We start from the raw sequence: 21,368 nt of genomic DNA, 5'->3' as shown, positions 1-21,368 counted from the left end.
AGAAACAATCTCCATGCCTAAGTGCTTGATTTGATACACCGGGCCAAGTGATTAAGGCACCCGATTCTCATCATTTGGATGGGTGGCCAAACACTTTTGGCAATATAGTGTATATACAGTACATGTATATTCATATGCAAACATAACTGCGATGTGGCCCTCAGTGAAAACCAGTTTGACAGCCCTGGTCTACAGCAACAATATGAGTTGTCTGAGTGGCTGGACAGGACAAAAAAAACAAAGAAACTAATGGACCTTAGCTATTGGGGTGTTAGAATAATTATGTGTAAGTTATCACACAACTCTTATGCTTAAAGGCCGTTGCTATAGTTATTATCAATTGTGCTGAAGTTGTACTTTTCTATCTGTGCAAAGGGACAACTTGCAATCTTGGATTGCGAGTCGTCTTGTATCAGTGTTTGTGTCCAGACGCAAGGGCGAACATCGAGTACTTCGACGCAGACAAAGCAGAGACCGGGCGATATCACGAGTGTCAGCACATTTCCATTTCTGAATAATCATATATTGTGTCTAACTGGGGCTGCTGAAATTACCCCCCCTTCCTTCAGAAGCAGCCTCAGTGATGTAACCAGGCACCTCCCGAATAAATAGAGGAGCACGTGGGACTGTGCCTTAGAGCGTAGGCTGGAACTGTAACTGAGTGTGCAGCCCAATACGTCTCTCCTCATGAGTAAAATGTAACTCTGTCTCTGCATGATTCCTTGCTTCTTGTCTGTTTAATATATGTCATCAGTGTTTGAACCTGACCATAATTAAAGGGGAACATTATCACAATTTCAGAATGGTTAAAACCATTAAAAATCAGTCCCCAGTGGCTTATTATATTTTTCAAAGTTTTTTTCAAAATTTTACCCATCACGCAATATCCCTAAAAAAAGCTTCAAAGTGCCTGATTTTAACCACCCGTCCATTTTCCTGTGACGTCACATAGTGAAGCCAACACAAACAAACATGGCGGAAAGAACAGCAAGCTATAGCGACATTAGCTCGGATTCAGACTCGGATTTCAGCGGCTTAAGCGATTCAACAGATTACGCATGTATTGAAACGGATGGTTGTAGTGTGGAGGCAGGTAGCGAAAACCAAATTGAAGAAGAAACTGAAGCTATTGAGCCATATCGGTTTGAACCGTATGCAAGCGTAACCGACGAAAACGACACGACAGCCAGCGACACGGGAGAAAGCGAGGACGAATTCGGCGATCGCCTTCTAACCAACGATTGGTATGTGTTTGTTTGGCATTAAAGGAAACTAACAACTATGAACTAGGTTTACAGCATATGAAATACATTTGGCAACAACATGCACTTTGAGAGTGCAGACAGCCCAATTTTTATCAATTAATATATTCTGTAGACATACCCTCATCCGCGCTCTTTTCCTGAAAGCTGATCTGTCCAGTTTTGGAGTTGATGTCAGCAGGCCAGGGAAGCTAGGGTCGATAGGGGGTTTAGCTCGCTCGTCTGCGGGAACAAACTGCCGCCATTGCTTGCCGTGCTAGCGAGGTCCTTTGTCCCTGAATTGCTCACACACTCCGGCAGATTCAATGGGGGTCTGGCGGCAGATTTCTTTGACTTTATGGTTGGAAATGCATCTGCTTTGAGTGTCGCAGGATATCCACACATTCTTGCCATCTCTGTCGTAGCATAGCTTTCGTCGGTAAAGTGTGCGGAACAAAAACGTCCAATTTCTTGCCACTTTCGCATCTTTGGGCCACTGGTGCAACTTGAATCCGTCCCTGTTGGTGTTGTTACACCCTCCGACAACACACCGACGAGGCATGATGTCTCCAAGGTACGGAAAACAGTCGAAAAAACGGAAAATAACAGACTCGGTGTTTGAGAAAATGGCGGATTGCTTCCCGATGTGATGTCACGCTCCGAGAGCGAATAATAGAAAGGCGTTTAATTCGCCAAAATTCACCCATTTAGAGTTCGGAAATCGGTTAAAAAAATATATGGTCTTTTTTTCTGCAACATCAAGGTATATATTGACGCTTACATAGGTCTGGTGATAATGTTCCCCTTTAATATAGAAGTCATTTCTGTGTTGTCTCTGAGACTCACCGCAGTGATGGAAGGCTTCTTGCCATCTCCAGCAGGCGGGTGCGTGACATCCGCTCCCAGGAAGATAACCGGCTGCTGGAACACTGCTGACCTGAGAGAGTGAAGTGCAGGTGAGACATCATCGTACTTGACACCGCCCGAGGGCGAGGGGAGCGTACCGTTGGTGAGGCACCAGGATGTTGTTGATGCCTCCCAGCTTCACGTTGATCTTGAGGCAGAGGTTGGAGAGGGTCTGAGGGGACGTCTTCACCACGTTCTTCACCTGGACGCACTGCGTGGCCATGCCCAGCAGAGTGTCGCCCACGCGCTTCACCTCCGCTACAAATGTACAAACATGACCATCAGGCAAGCGTGCGTCACCTCGGCTACTTGGCGGGGCGTCACCAACCGTAGACGGGGGTTTTCCCCGGCAGGATGACGATGATGAGCTGCAGGCCCGAGTAGGTGTTCTTCAGGTGTCTGAACATGGGCTCCACGCTGTCAGCCCCCTGGGCGTACTTGCAGAAGCACGGCTGGCCCTGGATGGGCATGCCGGCGTCCTTGGAGATCTTACGGAGCTGGTCTGTGAAGTTCCTGAGGGGAAAAGATGTAGTGGATTAACAATGTTGCCAAGCACAAAAAGCCAGAAACTACAATAGCCAAAAGCAGGGAAGTTGTCACGTTGTGTAAATGAGTGGTCCCCAACCACCGGTTCGGGGACCGGTACCGGTCCGGGACGCATTTTCTACCAAGCCGCAGAGAAACATGAAATAATTCATAAAGGACTGCATTTTCTCCCACTTAACCTTGGCCTGTCGACTAGACCGGAGGTCAGCAACCCGCAGCTCTAGAGCCACATGCGGCTCTTTAGCGGCGCCCTAGTGGCTCCATGGAGCTTTTCCAAACTGTATGGAAATGGGAAAAAAATGGGGTGAAAAATATGTTTTTTTCCTAATAGTTAGAAAGCCCACTGTTCAATATGTTTGTGTTTATGCTTCACTGATGAGCAGTGTTGGGTTAGTTACTGAAAACCAGTAACTAGTTACAGTTACTAGTTACTTTATTTCAAAAGTAACTCAGTTACTAACTCAGTTACTTACACCAAAAAGTAATGCGTTACTGTGAAAAGTAACTATTTAGTTACTTCTTTTTTTCTTCTTTTTTTTTTAAAGCTCCCATTAATGCCCTTTTTGCCTTCATTTCAGTACTGTTTTTGCACTGGAGAATAATACAATCTGTTGATCAACTTGGCATGCATTTTTATTTTCCTTTTAACATAATTAATGAAAAACAGTGCAACATAAAAAGGCATTCATCCTTTCTTTAAACTTGGACCAATGACCATTAATAAAAAACAAGTTTAAGTGCAACATAAGAGGAAACATCATCTTCCTTGAAACATAAAGCCTGACATCTGGAGTGATGCTGCTGTCTTCCACACTTGGAGCCATGGATTGTAGAATCCTTGTTTTCAGTGGCAGGATCATTGACACAGATGGTGAAGTTTCAGTGCTCAGTAGAGATGTAACACTTTTGAGGGGTTTAAGCACCTGGAGGACCTCATCTGCCACTCTCACATCATCATCAGACAGGGTGACATTTGTCTTCAGGGTGTTGTGGGTCAATGCAGAGTACCGTATTTTCCGCACTATAAGGCGCACCGGATTATTAGCCGCACCTTCAATGAATTACATATTTCATAACTTTGTCCACCAATAAGCCGCCCCGGATTATAAGCCGCGCCTACGCTGCGCTAAAGGGAATGTCAAAAAAACAGTCAGATAGTTCAGTCAAACTTTAATAATATATTGAAAACCAGCGTTCTAACAACTCTGTCCCAAAATGTACGCAAATGTGCAATCACAAACATAGTAAAATTCAAAATGGTGTAGAGCAATAGTAACATAATGTTGCTCGAACGTTAATGTCACAACACACAAAATAAACATAGCGCTCACCTTCTGAAGTTATTCTTCATTCGTAAATCCTTCGAATTCTTCGTCTTCGGTGTCCGAATTGAAAAGTTGCGCAAGCGTGGTATCCAAAATGGCCGGTTCCGTCTCGTCGAAGTCATCGGGAGTCAGTGTCGCTGTTGTTCTGTGAATCCTGCCTTCCGGAAAGCTCGGACCACAGTTGTGACCGAAATATCTGCCCAGGCATTTACGATCCACTGGCAAATGTTGGCGTATGTCGTCCGGCGCTGTCTGCCCGTCTTAGTGAAGGTGTGTTCGCCTTCGGAGCTGTGTGAAAAAAGCCACCCGGCCTCTTCGCGTAAACTTCCCTTAACCACTCGCTCATCTTTTCTTCATCCATCCATCCCTTCGAGTTAGCTTTTATGATGACGCCGGCTGGAAAGGTCTCTTTTGGCAAGGTCTTCCTTTTGAATATCACCATGGGTGGAAGTTAGCATGGCAAGCTAGAACCACAGTGAAGGATGACTTCTCATTCCCTGTGGTGCGAATATTCACCGTACGTGCTCCCGTTCCACAGTGCGGTTCACAGGAATATCAGTTGCTGTGAAATACGGTAGTAATCCGTGTGCGGATGGAGAGATTGCGTCTTTTTATGAACCGGATCCTTTTCGCTTAGTAGGAGCCATTTTGTGGTCTTTACAGATGTAAACAGGAAATGAAACGTACGGTGATATCCGCGCGTTTTTTCTTCTTCTTCCGGGGGCGGGCGGTAGCTTACAGTAGAAGAAGAAGCGCTTCCTGTTCTATGGGGGCGGGTGCTTACCTTGGCGGTTGCTTGCGTAGAAGAAGAAGCGCTTCCTGTTCTACCGGGAAAAAAGATGGCGGCTGTTTACCGAAGTTGCGAGATCGAAACTTTATGAAAATGAATCGTAATAAAGCGCACCGGGTTATAAGGCGCACTGTTAGCTTTTGAGAAAATTTGTGGTTTTTAGGTGCGCCTTATAGTGCGGAAAATACGGTATATAGCTGCCTGCTGCTCCAACATATCATAAGTGGAGTTCCACCTCGTTGGGACATCATGTATGAGCAGGCAGCTTTAGCATTTCTTGCTTTGTCTTAAGCACATGAGCAGCTGTTGTGCTTGGGTGGAAGTAGGAAACCTTCCTGATCCTCCCAAAGAGGCGCTCCATCCTATTGACTGAGATTCCCTTCTGTGATGCCAAATTCACTACATGTGCAAAGCACCTATCTGTGGTCCCAGTCCTGCCTCATTCTCTGTAATTATTTGATTTTTGGCATTATCACGTGTGACTGGGATATCTTTATCTTCCAGTCCTCCACTGCTTGTGTCAGTACCTGCGCAAGGTGACTCTCGTAGAGGGGGCGTGTCTTCTCATCTCCCAGTCTGCTGTGATGAAGTGAGCGCTTATAGTTCCGCTGGACGTCCAGCCGTCTGTCATGAGCGCAACAGATGATGCTCGGGATAGTTCATCCACAACTTTTTTCTTCTCCTGCTCATAAAGATCTGGCACAATCTTATTGCTGAAGTGGGTGCGCGACGGGATGTCGTAACGTGGTTCAAGCACGTTCAGCATGTGTTTAAAACCCTCGTTTTGCACAACCGAATCTGCACTTATAAACACACCGATTCAATGGCGGGGGCGTTCAAGCTCCTCCGTTACTCCGCTCGCCATGACCACGCTGTGTGTGGACTGAACGTGCCAACAACTTTTTTTTTTTGTTTCATATATCAAACCGCGGATCAAACCTCCCCTCCCCGCCCCCCACCCCCCCACACACACATAGACTGCGCCTCTTTTCTTCTCTCCGGCTTGTGACAGAGGAAGATTCAGAAGAACGACACCGCAGCGCTTCTGTTTCTAGCCGATACTACATCAAAAGTAACGTAAAATAACGCAGTAACGCATCATGTAGTAACGGTAACTAAATTACGGAATTTAAAAAAAATAACGCGTTAGATTACTAGTTACCGCCGAAACTAACGGCGTTACAGAGTAACGCGTTAGTCCCAACACTGCTGATGAGAGTATTTGGCGAGCGCCGTTTTGTCCTACTCATTTCAGCAGCCCTTGAACTCACCTGTTGGAATAATTGTTTGTAAGTTATCACAAAAGAAACGTTGTATTATGAACGCTGTCTTTCGAGGCCTAACAAGAGGAAGAAGGCTCGTGAAACGCCACTGTGATTTCAACACAGACAGATGGCAGGATCTGCTCAACTTCCAGAGGAACTCTCTTTGAAGTGTTAAACGAACTCTATTTGAAGTATTTCACAAACTCTCTTCCAACTATTTGGTAACCGAGGTCAACGCTATTTACGACCCGCTGCCCTCTTGAAGTCACTGTGGTCAGGAGACGGGAGGGGTTATCCATTTGTCCTCCAACACCTGCCCCAGCTGGATCCAAGAAGAGCCCAAGCCCGAGAAATCCTCTTCTTGGACTTCAAAGCGACCGAAAACAATGACTGTTTTACATACGTCCCATTCCTGCTGTGACATGTGTTGGTGCGTGAACATTGAATATTGTAATAAAGAGGAGACGAAAACCTTCTTCGTCAGAGCGTGGTGCAGGACTGTACAGAGAGTGCAGTGGCCATGTCTCTCCTCAATTGAGTCCAAATTGAATTCTGTCTCTGTTTGATTCCTTGCCTTTTGTCTTGTTTAACAGATGTCCTCAGTGTTTGAACGTGACATCACCGTTGTGTGGACAGTGACTCAACAGTTTGTTTACATGTATAGCGTTCTCCGACGCTGCCACAGAAAGTCGAGTTTTATGCCATTCCTTTGTCTCATTTTGTCCACCAAACGTTTTATACTGTGCGTGAATGCACAAAGGTGAGCTTTGTTGATGTTATTGACTTGTGTGGAGCGCTAATCAGGCATATTTGGTCACTGCATGCTAATTGATGCTAAAATGCTATTTAGGCTAGCTGTATGTACATATTGCATCATTATGCCTCGTTTGTAGCTATATTTAATTGCCTTTACTTACTGTATATCCTCTGTGTATTTAGTTTATTTTTCCATGTCTCATGACACATTGGCTGCATTTAGTGCGCCATGTTGTTCCAGACCACAGCAAACGTTACCATGTTGTTCCAGACCACAGCAAACGTTTCACAGTTTGCAAAGATTGTAATAAATCCATCAGAAGAAGACATTTTCTTTAACTTGGACACACACATCTATACCTTTGGCCGTTCTAAGAAAGTCATTTCCAGGAGTTCTCTCACCCTCTGAGAAGTTTTATTAATGTTTTCCAATGTTGTAAAAATGTGTAGAATAAATATTACATTTCAACATTTCTGTCAACAAAGATTTGCGTCAGCCTGCGACACATAGTCATTTTGATAGTAGGCTAATATAGACACTTACATCATGTGTTGTCTTGATTATAACACTTATGTAAGACTTTTAATTTTTTGCGGCTCCAGACCGATTACTTTTTGTATTTTTGGTCGAATGCGGCTCTTTAGCGGCGACCTGGTGGCTCCATGGAGCTTTTTCCAAAATAGTATGGAAATGGGAAAAAAAATGGGGTGAAAATGTTTTTTTTTGTTTTATTATGGTTTCTGTAGGAGGACAAACACGACACAAACCTTCCTAATTGTTAGAAAGCCCACTGTTTAATATGTTTGCGCTTCACTGGTGAGAGTATTTGGTGAGCGCCGTTTTGTCCTACTACTTTCAGCGGCCCTTGAACTCGCCGTTGTGCGGACTGTGACTCAACAGATTGTTTGCATGTACAACTTTCTCCGACGCTGCCACAGAAAGACGTGTTCTATGCCGCTCCTTCTTTGTCGCATTTGTCCACCAAATGTTTTATACTGTGCGTGAATGCACAAGGGTGAGCTTTGTTGATGTTATTGACTTGTTATGGAGTGCTAACCAGGCGTATTTGGTCACTGCATGACTGCAAGCTAATACAAGATAACATGCTATTTAGGCTAGCTGTATGTACATATTGCATCATTATGCCTCGTTTGGAGCTATATTTGATTTCCTTTACTTATGTCTGTATATTTAGTTGTTAGAATAATTATGTATATATTATCACACTAACTTTAGTATGCTTAAAGTCAGTTGCTTTAGTTATTAGCTATTGTTCTCAAGTTAGACTTTTCTAATCTATGCAAGGACAAAACATCTTGTCTGAGGGGTGGCCTCAGCCACAGATGTTATCTTTGTTTTAGCCCGCTAACACCCAAGGACTTCAATGACCTCAACGAAGATAAGATGACAGCACGCAGACGAAGCAGAGACTTCAAGGACCTCAACAAAGATAAGATGACAACACGCAGACGAAGCGGGGACAAGGCGAAATCACAAGGCCCCCAGCACATTCCGTCACGTATTGTGCGTACTGGACCTGCTTTGCATAATATATGTAACCACTCCTTTTAGAGGCGGCCTTAGTATTGTTGACTGTGGAACTCCTGAATAAATAGAGGAACCCAGGAGCGGAACCTTAGAGCGTAGGGCGAGAGTGTGACTAAGTGTGCAGCTCCATGCGTTCTACTCATGAGCTAAATTGAACTCTGTCTCTGCATGATTCCTTGCTTCTTGTCTGATTAATAGATGTCATCAGTGTTTGAACGTTGATTTCCTTTACTTATGTCTGTGTATTTAGTTTATTTTTGTTTCATGACACATTATCTGTATGTAATATTGGCTGCATTTCTGATAGTTGTTTGGGCGCCATGTTGTTCCAGACCACAGCAAACGTTACCCATCTTGCAAAGATTGTAATAAATCCATTAGAAGAAGACAGGGGTGTTTTTGTTTTTTTTGTCATTAAAAAGTACAATCATGTGTGCTTACGGACTGTATCCCTTGCAGACTGTATTGATATATATTGATATATAATATAGGAACCAGAAATATTAATAACAGAAAGAAATAGGGATGTCCAATAATGGCTTTTTGCCGATATCCGATATTCCGATATTGTCCAACTCTTTAATTACCGATACCGATATCAACCGATATATACAGTCGTGGAATTAACACATTATTATGCCTAATCTGGACAACCAGGTATGGTGAAGATGAGGTCCTTTTAGAAAAATAAAATAAAATAAAATAAGATAAATAAATTAAAAACATTTTCTTGAATAAAAAGAAAGTAAAACAATATAAAAACAGTTACATTGAAACTAGTAATTAATGAAAATGAGTAAAATTAAGTGTTAAAGGTTAGTACTATTAGTTAGTATACTATTAGTTAGTATTATTACCAGCAGCACGCACAATCATGTGTGCTTACGGACTGTATCCCTTGCAGACTGTATTGATATATATTGATATATAACGACCCTGAAGGGAATAAGCGGTAGAAAATGGATGGATGGATGGATGTAGGAACCAGAATATTAATAACAGAAAGAAACAACCCTTTTGTGTAAATGGGGGAGGGAGGTTTTTTGGGTTGGTGCACTAATTGTAAATGTATCTTGTGTTTTTTATGTTGATTTAATAAAAAAAACACACAAAAAAACAGATACCGATAATAAAAAAAACGATACCGATAATTTCCGATATTACATTTTAACGCATTTATCGGCCGCTAATATCGGCAGGCCGATATTAGCGGACATCTCTAGAAAGAAACAACCCTTTTGTGTGGGAGGGAGGTTTTTTGGGTTGGTGCACTAATTAATTGTAAGTGTATTAGAGATGCGCGGATAGGCAATTATTTCATCCGCAACCGCATCAGAAAGTCGTCAACCATCCGCCATCCACCCGATGTAACATTTGATCAGAACCGCACCCGCCCATTGTTATATATCTAATATAGACGATGCAAGGCATTAGTGAGGTTATAAAGCTTTTGCCTGTTAAAGAAAGGAGACTGATCCAATGCAGCACAGACATTCGCGTGCCACGCTGTCACGACCCAGACGCACACCAGTGCGCAATCATATGGGAGCCGCGCTGAGCGCACCTCCAAGCGCGTCTCGCTGCCGGCGACGGCCGGGTATGGGCCTGACGCTCCAGCGCCATCCATTTTCAGGGCTAGTTGATTCGGCAGGTGGGTTGTTACACACTCCTTAGCGGGTTCCGACTTCCATGGCCACCGTCTAGCTGCTGTCTATATCAACCAGGGTGAGCCCCACCCCTTTCGTGAGCGCACTGCGCGCGGAGTGACCCCTGTTACGCGCCCCCCGGCAACAGGGGTGGCGGGCAGGTAAGCTGCGCGGGCGGAGCGCGCGGAGTGACCCCTGTTACGAGCCCCCGGCCACGGGGGTGGCGGGCAGGTAAGCTGCTTACCTGCTGCGCGTGACGCCGGCCGCGGCGAAGGCGGACGAGGCGCAGTGTCGGTGCGGTGGGCGCGGTGGTGACCCTGGACGTGCGTCGGGCCCTTCTCGCGGATCGCCTCAGCTACGGCTCCCGGTGGGGCCCTCTCGGGGGAAGGGGCCTCGGTCCCGGACCCCGGCGAGGCGTCCCTTCTCCGCTCCGTAAAAGTGTCCATCTCTTTTTTTCTTTTTTTTTCTGTTGTGGCATATGCAGCAGGTGCCTGCTCGTTTTTCGTATGTGGGTAACAACATTTAACTATGTATATATATTTCCGAATTGGTTTAACTGCCACCTGCCTGAATCTATTTAAAATCTAATTTTTTTTAAATTTCAACCGCCCGACCCGACTTGCGGATAAAATCTAATTTTTTTAAATTTCATCCGCCCGATCCGCGGATAATCCGCGGACTCCGCGGTTGTGCCCGCAAACCGCGCATCTCTAAAGTGTATCTTGTGTTTTTTATGTTGATTTAATAATAAAAATAAAAATAAAATAAAAAATACATGTATTTATTTATTGGTTGGGGACCACTGACTTACATCATGTGTTGCCTTCATTATAACACTTAAATAAGTCTTTTCATTTTTTGCGGCTCCAGGCCAATTACTTTTTTTGTATTTGTGGTCCAATATGGCTCTTTCAACATTTTGGGTTGCCCACCCCTGCACTAGAGACAAAGAATATTTGGAAGTAGGAGCTCAGTGAATATTAATAACTTACTTGAGCACCTCCTCCCTGCATTGCTTCTGCGGGGCGAAGCAGGCGATGGCCCACACCTTGATCTCAATCCCGTTGTAGAACTGCTTCCCCCTCATGTCCCACACGCCCTGGTTGGGTGTGGCTATGGCCCGGTTCTGCTTGGCCGGGACAAGAACCCAAAAACATATTTACATTTACTGCCTACCATGAATTGATTAACGTGGACCCCGACTTAAACAAGTGGAAAAACTTATTGGGGTGTTAGCATTTAGTGGTCAATTGTACGGAATATGTACTAATAAAAGTCTCAATCAATCAATCAATCAATCAATCAATCAATGCTGCAGGCGGAGGACGGGACTAACAAAGCAGTTGGTATTTACCCGTCCGCCATACTGCAGGATGGGGGCTGGGAGCACTCTGCCCGTCACCTCGGCCATGTCGTCCTTCACCTTGATGCCGAACTCCTGGATGTACGGGTCCAGGTTGAAGTTGGCGTTCTTCATCTAGAGAGACATGACACACTTACTGGAAATCCCTTACTGGAAATCAGGGATGGGCCAACTTTGACCTCTCAGGGCCACATAAAAGTCAAAGTATGCGGGAGGCATTTGAATATACAAAAAATGTTAAAAATAGATATTATATATATTTATAGACATAACTTTCTGTCAGCTCTGTGTTATTGGTGACTAAGTATATCATTATCATTTATTAGTCTGAAAATGTCAGCTTTTTCCATCCCATTTTTTGCTCTTTTTTCTTAACATTTTCACTGTTGTTGTTTTTTCCGTGTAAGAATATAATAATAATTAAAGCTGCAAGCAGCGTTGGTCGGGCCCGCGTATTTGGCAGGTGCGAGTACTAAGTGTCCCAATACTTTTGTCAAGTTTTAGTCCCAAGTGTCCCAATACTTTTGTCCAGTGTAAGTGTCCCAATACTTTTGTTCAGTTGCCCAATGCTTTTGTTCAGTGGTAGTAGTAAGTGTCCCAATACTTTTGTCCAGTGGTAGTCCTAAGTGTCCCAATACTTTTGTCTACTTTTAGTCCGAATTGTCCCAATACTTTTGTCTAGTGTACCTACCTTGTCTGCATTGTGTGGGCACGTTGGTGCTTCCTGCTTTTAAGCAGCCATCTTGAGAAAACAGCAGCGCAGCAGCATCAGCGCAGCGGTTCTTTGAAGGCTCATAAAATCAAAACCGGAGCAGTTAGAAAAATTATTTCGATAACTTTTATTTGGAAGGGTTCAATCTCTCTCCTGTGTTAGTTTGAAGCTGAAACGACAAACGCGCTCAGAGGAGATAATGTTTGAAGAGAAGTGACCGGTTTATAAAAAAAAAATTGTTTTGAAGGGGAAATGGCAAACTTCCTGTTGATTTTTGCTGAGGGTTGTCAATCTATGAAATGTAGGTCTAAGTAAGACCTACATAGAGGTTTTTGTTTCATGTCTCTCCGACCTTCCCAGTGGGAGTTACAGGCAGTTTTGTCATTTTTTTCTTCCAAGGAGCAGTTTTTTCTGCGTTTTATTAAAAAATTGCGGTAGATTTGGGGTTCGGTTTTTTCATTAGATCGCAATTGTAGCCAGTCCTAATGTGTGTGTTCAGTTTGGTGAGTTTTGAAGCATGTTAAGGGGGTCAAATTACAGCTCAAAGAGACAAAAGTGACTGTTTTTAGTACTTTTTTGTCTTGAAGGGGGAATTGCCAACTTCCTGTTGATTTTTGCCCAAGGATATACAATTATGAGAACTAGGTCTAAGTCAGACCTACATAGAGGTTTTTGTTTCATGTCTCTCCGACCTTCCTAGTGGGAGTTACAGGCAGTCTAGTTTTTTTTCCCTAGGGGGCGCTAGAGCGCAATTTTGAGTTTTGGGGTTTGGTTTTGCCGTATATTACTGATGTGTGTGTAAAATTTGGTGAGTTTTGAAGCATGCTAAGGGGGTCAAATTACAGCGCAAAGTTGCGGAAGAATAATAATAATAAAACCTTACAAATTCAATAGGTCTTTATGTCCCATTGCATACAATGGGCCATGCGGGCCCTAATAAAATCACAATTGTGAAACTGCATACAAAATGTCAGAATAATTGTATCTAAGTTATCACAAAACTTTGTGTTACATTGAGTTCAGCTCGCCCTGCGAGAGGACAAAAGCTGTCTTTGATCCTACCAAGCAAAAGGCTTGTAAAACTCCACTGTTTAGGATGGGAAGCGACAAGAGGGTGTCGGTTTCTTTTATATATTGTAACCCACAGGAAGATATTGTCTTGACCCGAGATCTACAAAGCGGACAGGAAGCAGGACCTGACCCCCCTCCGGGTACCTTTTATTTGAACTGTTTTACGACCTTTTCTTTGAACTGTTTTGTAACCAAAGGCGATGGCTGTTTATGACCCCCCCCCCTCCCTTAGAAACAGCTGTTGCCATGTAATCAGGGAAAGTCCAAATGAAAGAGGAGGCGTACAATATTTCGTCAGAGCGTGGGACGACACTGTCCAAGGGTACAGTGTCTACGCGTTTCTCCTCAATTGAGCTAAATTGAATTCTGTCTCTGTTTAATTCCTTGCTTCTTGTCTTGTTTAATAGATGACATCAGTGTTTGAACCTGACGCAAAATATTCCACCTGTATATAAATAATGTTCCTTTACACATTCAAAATTGTTTATTACGGTTGTGTATTTTTCGAATTAATTAATTCATAAGTTAGTAATATTTTTATGTCTAATTAACTAACTAATGTAATGTTTTTTTGAATCAGATATCATATCAGCTTTGTGTTATAGGTGACTAAGTATATTATAAGTAATTATTAGTTGCAATATGTCAGCTTTTTCTTACACATTCCGATTTTTTTGCGCTTTTTTTCTTACATTTTCACCGTGTTTTTTCCATGAAAGAAAAAAATAATAATAGAATCACAATTGTAAAACTGCATACAAACATTCTACCTGTATACAAATAATGTTCCTTTACACGTTCAAAAGTGTTCATTATGGTTGTGTATTTTTTAAATTAATTAATAGTAATATTTTTGTTTCTAATTAACTAAGTAATATACTGGTAACTTTGTTTATATATTTTTTTTAATCCGATATTATATCAGCTTTGTGTTATAGGTGACTAACTATATTATAAGTAATTATTAGTTGCAATATTTCAGCTTTTTCTTATACATTCTGATTTTTTTGCTCTTTTTTTCTTACATTTTCACTCTTGTTGTTTTTTCCATGTAAGAATATAATAATAATAAAATCACAATTGTGAAACCGCATACAAAACATTCCACCTGTATACAAATAATGTTCCTTTACACGTTCAAAAGTGTTTATTATGGTTGTGTATTTTTCGAATTAATTAATTCATAAGTTAGTAATATTTTTATTTCTAATTAACTAAGTAATGTAACTTTGTTTATATATTTTTTTTAATCCGATATTATATCAGCTTTGTGTTATAGCTGACTAACTATATTATAAGTAATTATTAGTTGCAATATTTCAGCTTTTTCTTACACATTCCGATTTTTTGGCTCTTTTTTCTGACATTTTCACTGCTGTTGTTTTTTCTATGTAAGAAAAGAAAAATAATAGAATCACAATTGTGAAACTGCATAAAAAAATTCTACCTGTACAAAAATGATGTTCCTTTACACGTTTAACAGTGTTTATTATGACTGTGTATTTCTCTAATTAATTAATTAATAAGTTAGTAAAATTTTTAACTAACTAACTAACGTAACTTTGTTTATATCTTGTTTGTTTTTTTCGAAAGCTTTTAATATTTTGAATCAGGGGCGTCTAAACGTGTTCCAATAAGGGCCACAGAGGTATGCTGGGGCCATATTTATATTTAAAAAATTATAAAAACAGATATTATATCAGCTTTGTGTTATCGGTGACTAAGTATATTATAAGTAATTATTAGTTGCAATATTTCAGCTTTTTCTTATACATTCCGATTTTTTTGCTCTTTTTTTCTTACATTTTCACTGTTGTTGTTTTTTCCATGTAAGAATATAATAATAATAAAATCACAATTGTGAAACCGCATACAAAACATTCCACCTGTATACAAATAATGTTCCTTTACACGTTCAAAAGTGCTTATTATGGTTGTGTATTTTTCGAATTAATTAATTCATAAGTTAGTAATATTTTTATTTCTAATTAACCAAGTAATGTAACTTTGTTTATATATTTTTTTTAATCCGATATTATATCAGCTTTGTGTTATAGCTGACTAACTATATTATAAGTAACTATTAGTTGCAATATTTCAGCTTTTTCTTACACATTCCGATTTTTTGGCTCTTTTTTCTGACATTTTCACTGTTGTTGTTTTTTCCATGTAAGAAAAGAAAAATAATAGAATCACAATTGTGAAACTGCATAAAAAAATTCTACCTGTACAAAAATGATGTTCCTTTACACGTTTAACAGTGTTTATTATGACTGTGTATTTTTCTAATTAATTAATTCATAAGTTAGTAATATTTTTAACTAACTAACTAACGTAACTTTGTTTATATCTTGTTTGTTTTTTTCAAAAGCTTTTAATATTTTGAATCAGGGGTGTCTAAACGTGTTCCAATAAGGGCCACAGAGGTATGCTGGGGCCATATTTATATTTAAAAAATTATAAAAACAGATATTATATCAGCTTTGTGTTATAGGTGACTAACTATATTATAAGTAATTATTAGTTGCAATATTTCAGCTTTTTCTTATACATTCCGATTTTTTTGCTCTTTTTTTCTTACATTTTCACTGTTGTTGTTTTTTCCATGTAAGAATATAATAATAATAAAATCACAATTGTGAAACCGCATACAAAACAATCCACCTGTATACAAATAATGTTCCTTTACACGTTCAAAAGTGCTTATTATGGTTGTGTATTTTTCGAATTAATTAATTCATAAGTTAGTAATATTTTTATTTCTAATTAACCAAGTAATGTAACTTTGTTTATATATTTTTTTTAATCCGATATTATATCAGCTTTGTGTTATAGCTGACTAACTATATTATAAGTAATTATTAGTTGCAATATTTCAGCTTTTTCTTACACATTCCGATTTTTTGGCTCTTTTTTCTGACATTTTCACTGCTGTTGTTTTTTCCATGTAAGAAAAGAAAAATAATAGAATCACAGTTGTGAAACTGCATAAAAAAATTCTACCTGTACAAAAATGATGTTCCTTTACACGTTTAACAGTGTTTATTATGACTGTGTATTTTTCTAATTAATTAATTAATAAGTTAGTAACATTTTTAACTAACTAACTAACTAACGTAACTTTGTTTATATCTTGTTTGTTTTTTTCGAAAGCTTTTAATATTTTGAATCAGGGGCGTCTAAACGTGTTCCAATAAGGGCCACAGAGGTATGCTAGGGCCATATTTATATTAAAAAAATTATAAAAACAGATATTATATCAGCTTTGTGTTATCGGTGACTAACTATATTATAAGTAATTATTAGTTGCAATATTTCAGCTTTTTCTTACACATTCCGATTTTTTGGCTCTTTTTTCTGACATTTTCACTGCTGTTGTTTTTTTCCATGTAAGAAAAGAAAAATAATAGAATCACAATTGTGAAACTGCATAAAAAAATTCTACCTGTACAAAAATGATGTTCCTTTACACGTTTAACAGTGTTTATTATGACTGTGTATTTTTCTAATTAATTAATTAATAAGTTAGTAAAATTTTTAACTAACTAACTAACGTAACTTTGTTTATATCTTGTTTGTTTTTTTCGAAAGCTTTTAATATTTTGAATCAGGGGCGTCTAAACGTGTTCCAATAAGGGCCACAGAGGTATGCTGGGGCCATATTTATATTTAAAAAATTATAAAAACAGATATTATATCAGCTTTGTGTTATAGCTGACTAACTATATTATAAGTAATTATTAGTTGCAATATTTCAGCTTTTTCTTACACATTCCGATTTTTTGGCTCTTTTTTCTGACATTTTCACTGCTGTTGTTTTTTCCATGTAAGAATATAATAATAATAAAATCACAATTGTGAAACCGCATACAAAACATTCCACCTGTATACAAATAATGTTCCTTTACACGTTCAAAAGTTGTGTATTTTTCGAATTAATTAATTCATAAGTTAGTAATATTTTTATTTCTAATTAACTAAGTAATGTAACTTTGTTTATATATTTTTTTTAATCCGATATTATATCAGCTTTGTGTTATAGCTGACTAACTATATTATAAGTAATTATTAGTTGCAATATTTCAGCTTTTTCTTACACATTCCGATTTTTTGGCTCTTTTTTCTGACATTTTCACTGCTGTTGTTTTTTTCCGTGTAAGAAAAGAAAAATAATAGAATCACAATTGTGAAACTGCATAAAAAATTCTACCTGTACAAAAATGATGTTCCTTTACACGTTTAACAGTGTTTATTATGACTGTGTATTTCTCTAATTAATTAATTAATAAGTTAGTAAAATTTTTAACTAACTAACTAACGTAACTTTGTTTATATCTTGTTTGTTTTTTTCGAAAGCTTTTAATATTTTGAATCAGGGGCGTCTAAACGTGTTCCAATAAGGGCCACAGAGGTATGCTGGGGCCATATTTATATTTAAAAAAATTATAAAAACAGATATTATATCAGCTTTGTGTTATAGCTGACTAACTATATTATAAGTAATTATTAGTTGCAATATTTCAGCTTTTTCTTATACATTCCGATTTTTTTGCTCTTTTTTTCTTACATTTTCACTGTTGTTGTTTTTTCCATGTAAGAATATAATAATAATAAAATCACAATTGTGAAACCGCATACAAAACATTCCACCTGTATACAAATAATGTTCCTTTACACGTTCAAAAGTGTTTATTATGGTTGTGTATTTTTCGAATTAATTAATTCATAAGTTAGTAATATTTTTATTTCTAATTAACCAAGTAATGTAACTTTGTTTATATATTTTTTTTAATCCGATATTATATCAGCTTTGTGTTATAGCTGACTAACTATATTATAAGTAATTATTAGTTGCAATATTTCAGCTTTTTCTTACACATTCCGATTTTTGGGCTCTTTTTTCTGACATTTTCACTGCTGTTGTTTTTTTCCATGTAAGAAAAGAAAAATAATAGAATCACAATTGTGAAACTGCATAAAAAAATTCTACCTGTACAAAAATGATGTTCCTTTACACGTTTAACAGTGTTTATTATGACTGTGTATTTTTCTAATTAATTAATTAATAAGTTAGTAAAATTTTTAACTAACTAACTAACGTAACTTTGTTTATATCTTGTTTGTTTTTTTCGAAAGCTTTTAATATTTTGAATCAGGGGCGTCTAAACGTGTTCCAATAAGGGCCACAGAGGTATGCTGGGGTCATATTTATATTAAAAAAATTATAAAAACAGATATTATATCAGCTTTGTGTTATCGGTGACTAAGTATATTATTATCAATTATTAAGTATATTATAAGTAATTATTAGTCTGAAAATTTCAGCTTTTCCTCATTACAATTCCATTTTTTTGCTCTTTTTTCTTACATTTTCACTATTGTTTTTTTCCCAACAACATTGTAATTCTGCAGGCCTTCATTCACTCACCAGCCTGCTGATCTCCTCTTGCCTGTCGGGCGCCGAGCGAGCCGTGGCTTTGATCATGGTGGACGTCTGATTATCTGTCAGCTTCTTGATGCATCTTTGGCCCGCTACGATGTTACACACCTGCCAGGTTTGAAAAGACAAGTTCTCAGTGCACGCTTGCACGGTGACAGTTAACAGTAGTACCTGTCCTCACCTCTAGGGGCAGATAGGTGTGCTTCTGCTCCTGCCCCACCTGGAGACAGGGCAGGTGGCGGTATTTGAGCTGCAGGTTGTACTTCTGCTGAAAGTACTGAGCCACTGTGCATTCTACTGTCTGCCCACTTTCAAGCTGGAGGGGAAACCTGGTGGGGAAAGGGAAGAAACATCATTTGGACAAATTCAATACAAGGGATGGATTCAAAATGCAGCTTTTCACGCTCACACTGCAAAAAGTCAGTGGTCAAAAACAAGAAAAAAATTTTTTTTTTTATTTGAACTAAGCAAAATTATTTGCCAATAGAACAAGAAAATGTGGCTTGTCAAGACTTTCCAGAACAAGTCAAATTAGCTAACCTCAATGAACCAAAAATAGCTTAAAATAAGTATATTCTCACTAATAACAAGTGCACTTTTCTTGGTAGAAAAAAAAAGAGACCTTTTTGCTCAATATGTTGAAAAATATTCTTAAATGAAGTAAATGCTAGTGCCATTATCTTGACATAATGATATGCGCTCGGCATTACATTTCTTGAAAGCAGCAAACTTATACTAAAAACTAATTTATTGTTCTTAATGGAAAGGCAACAAGGCAAGCGCTTGTTACTCTCGGGGTCTCCTAGCCGCTCAGGCAAATCATATGGTCTAAAAATGCATTTTTCCATGGATAACATGACATCATCGCGCCAAGTGCGTGCTCTTTCAGTCAATTAGTGCACATTAGAGATGCGCGGATAGGCAATTATTTCATCCGCAACCGCATCAGAAAGTCGTCAACCATCCGCCATCCACCCGATCTCACATTTGATCAGAACCGCAGCCGCCCGTTGTTATATATCTAATATAGACGATGCAAGGCATTAGTGAGGTTATAAAGCTTTTGCCTGTTAAAGAAAGGAGACTGATCCAATGCAGCACAGACATTCGCGTGCCACGCTGTCACGACCCAGACGCACACCAGTGCGCAATCATATGGGAGCCGCGCTGAGCGCACCTCCAAGCGCATCTCGCTGCCGGCGACGGCCGGGTATGGGCCCGACGCTCCAGCGCCATCCATTTTCAGGGCTAGTTGATTCGGCAGGTGGGTTGTTACACACTCCTTAGCGGGTTTCAACTTCCATGGCCACCGTCCTGCTGTCTATATCAACCAGGGTGAGCCCCACCCCTTTCGTGAGCGCACTGCGCGCGGAGTGACCCCTGTTACGCGCCCCCGGCAACAGGGGTGGCGGGCAGGTAAGCTGCGCGGGCGGAGCGCGCGGAGTGACCCCTGTTACGAGCCCCCGGCCACGGGGGTGGCGGGCAGGTAAGCTGCTTACCTGCTGCGCGTGACGGCCGCGGCGAAGGCGGACGAGGCGGGGTGTCGGTGCGGTGGGCGCTGTGGTGACCCTGGACGTGCGTCGGGCCCTTCTCGCGGATCGCCTCAGCTACGGCTCCCGGTGGGGCCCTCTCGGGGGGAGGGGCCTCGGTCCCGGACCCCGGCGAGGCGTCCCTTCTCCGCTCCGTAAAAGTGTCCATCTCTTTTCTTTTTTTTTCTTCTGTTGTGGCATATGCAGCAGGTGCCTGCTCGTTTTTCGTATGTGGGTAACAACATTTAACTATGTATATATATTTCCGAATTGGTTTAACTGCCACCCGCCTGAATCTATTTAAAATCTAATTTTTTTTTATTTCAACCGCCCGACCCGACCCGACCCGCGGATAAAATCTAATTTTTTTTTAATTTCATCCGCCCGATCCGCGGATAATCCGCGGACTCCGCGGTTGTGCCCGCAAACCGCGCATCTCTAGTGCACATATATACAGCCCGGCCCCCGGACAACATTTTTTTTTATTGTAATTGTGAATAATTTATCTGAATGTGCATGAACTATTTCTGTTCAAAATTGTTAGAAATGTTAAATGTTTAAATATTAACTGTCAGTTTACTGTACTGTGCCAACTGTACTACTATATGAGTACCTATTTTCTATTGTTTCATTGAAAATAAAACAGCAAAGTCCATTTGGCTGTCATCTGTTTTAATTATGAGACACAATTGTCTCAAAGTCATGATTTGTTTTGTTCATGCTTGAAATAAGAAATGATGACTTTAAAAAAGTAGTTTTATACTTGTGAGTGTTGATGACACAGCTTTGCAACACTTGATATTCTAGTTTCAAGCATGTTTTACTCAATATAGGTCATCACATCTCAGCAACAAGCTGTAATATCTTACTGAGATCATTTAGGAGCAAAACACTTAAAACAAGTAAAACACTCTAACATAAAATCTGCTTAGTGAGAAGAATTATCTTATCAGACAGAAAATAAGCAAATATCACCCTTATTTGACATATTTCATCTTACTTAGATTTCACTTTTTGCAGTGCAGTTCTTGGGTTGACAATATTCATTGTGCATCATACTGACGTGTGTGTGGAATATTCCGTTACTTTAAGAAAAATGTCAAACTTTAGAAATGAGATCTATCGCTACCTTTGATTCATCTCCCTGATAGTATCAATTATAAGTGAGTCTTTTAAAACAGGCAGAATGTGATTGAGATCTGGCATTGGATCTATTTAGATCAGAGGTG

General features: G+C 39.8%; 1 protein-coding gene across 1 annotated transcript in view; it reads right to left on the bottom strand.

Annotated features, from left to right (window-relative positions):
- The window catches only part of ago1 (argonaute RISC component 1), a 62,327-nt gene that overhangs the window by 25,169 nt on the left and 15,790 nt on the right, over positions 1-21,368 (bottom strand). The window contains exons 6-12 of the mRNA XM_061958751.2: positions 18,792-18,939; positions 18,599-18,718; positions 11,379-11,501; positions 11,017-11,150; positions 2,476-2,660; positions 2,246-2,405; positions 2,088-2,178 (exon numbers count right to left, since the gene is read on the bottom strand). Coding sequence (XP_061814735.2) covers positions 2,088-2,178; positions 2,246-2,405; positions 2,476-2,660; positions 11,017-11,150; positions 11,379-11,501; positions 18,599-18,718; positions 18,792-18,939 — 961 coding nt within the window. The remainder of the gene's footprint in view (positions 1-2,087; positions 2,179-2,245; positions 2,406-2,475; positions 2,661-11,016; positions 11,151-11,378; positions 11,502-18,598; positions 18,719-18,791; positions 18,940-21,368) is intronic.

This window comes from Nerophis lumbriciformis, linkage group LG04, assembly GCF_033978685.3.
Source record: "Nerophis lumbriciformis linkage group LG04, RoL_Nlum_v2.1, whole genome shotgun sequence".
Lineage (NCBI taxonomy): Eukaryota > Metazoa > Chordata > Actinopteri > Syngnathiformes > Syngnathidae > Nerophis > Nerophis lumbriciformis.
This window is presented reverse-complemented; position numbering and strand designations above follow the sequence as displayed.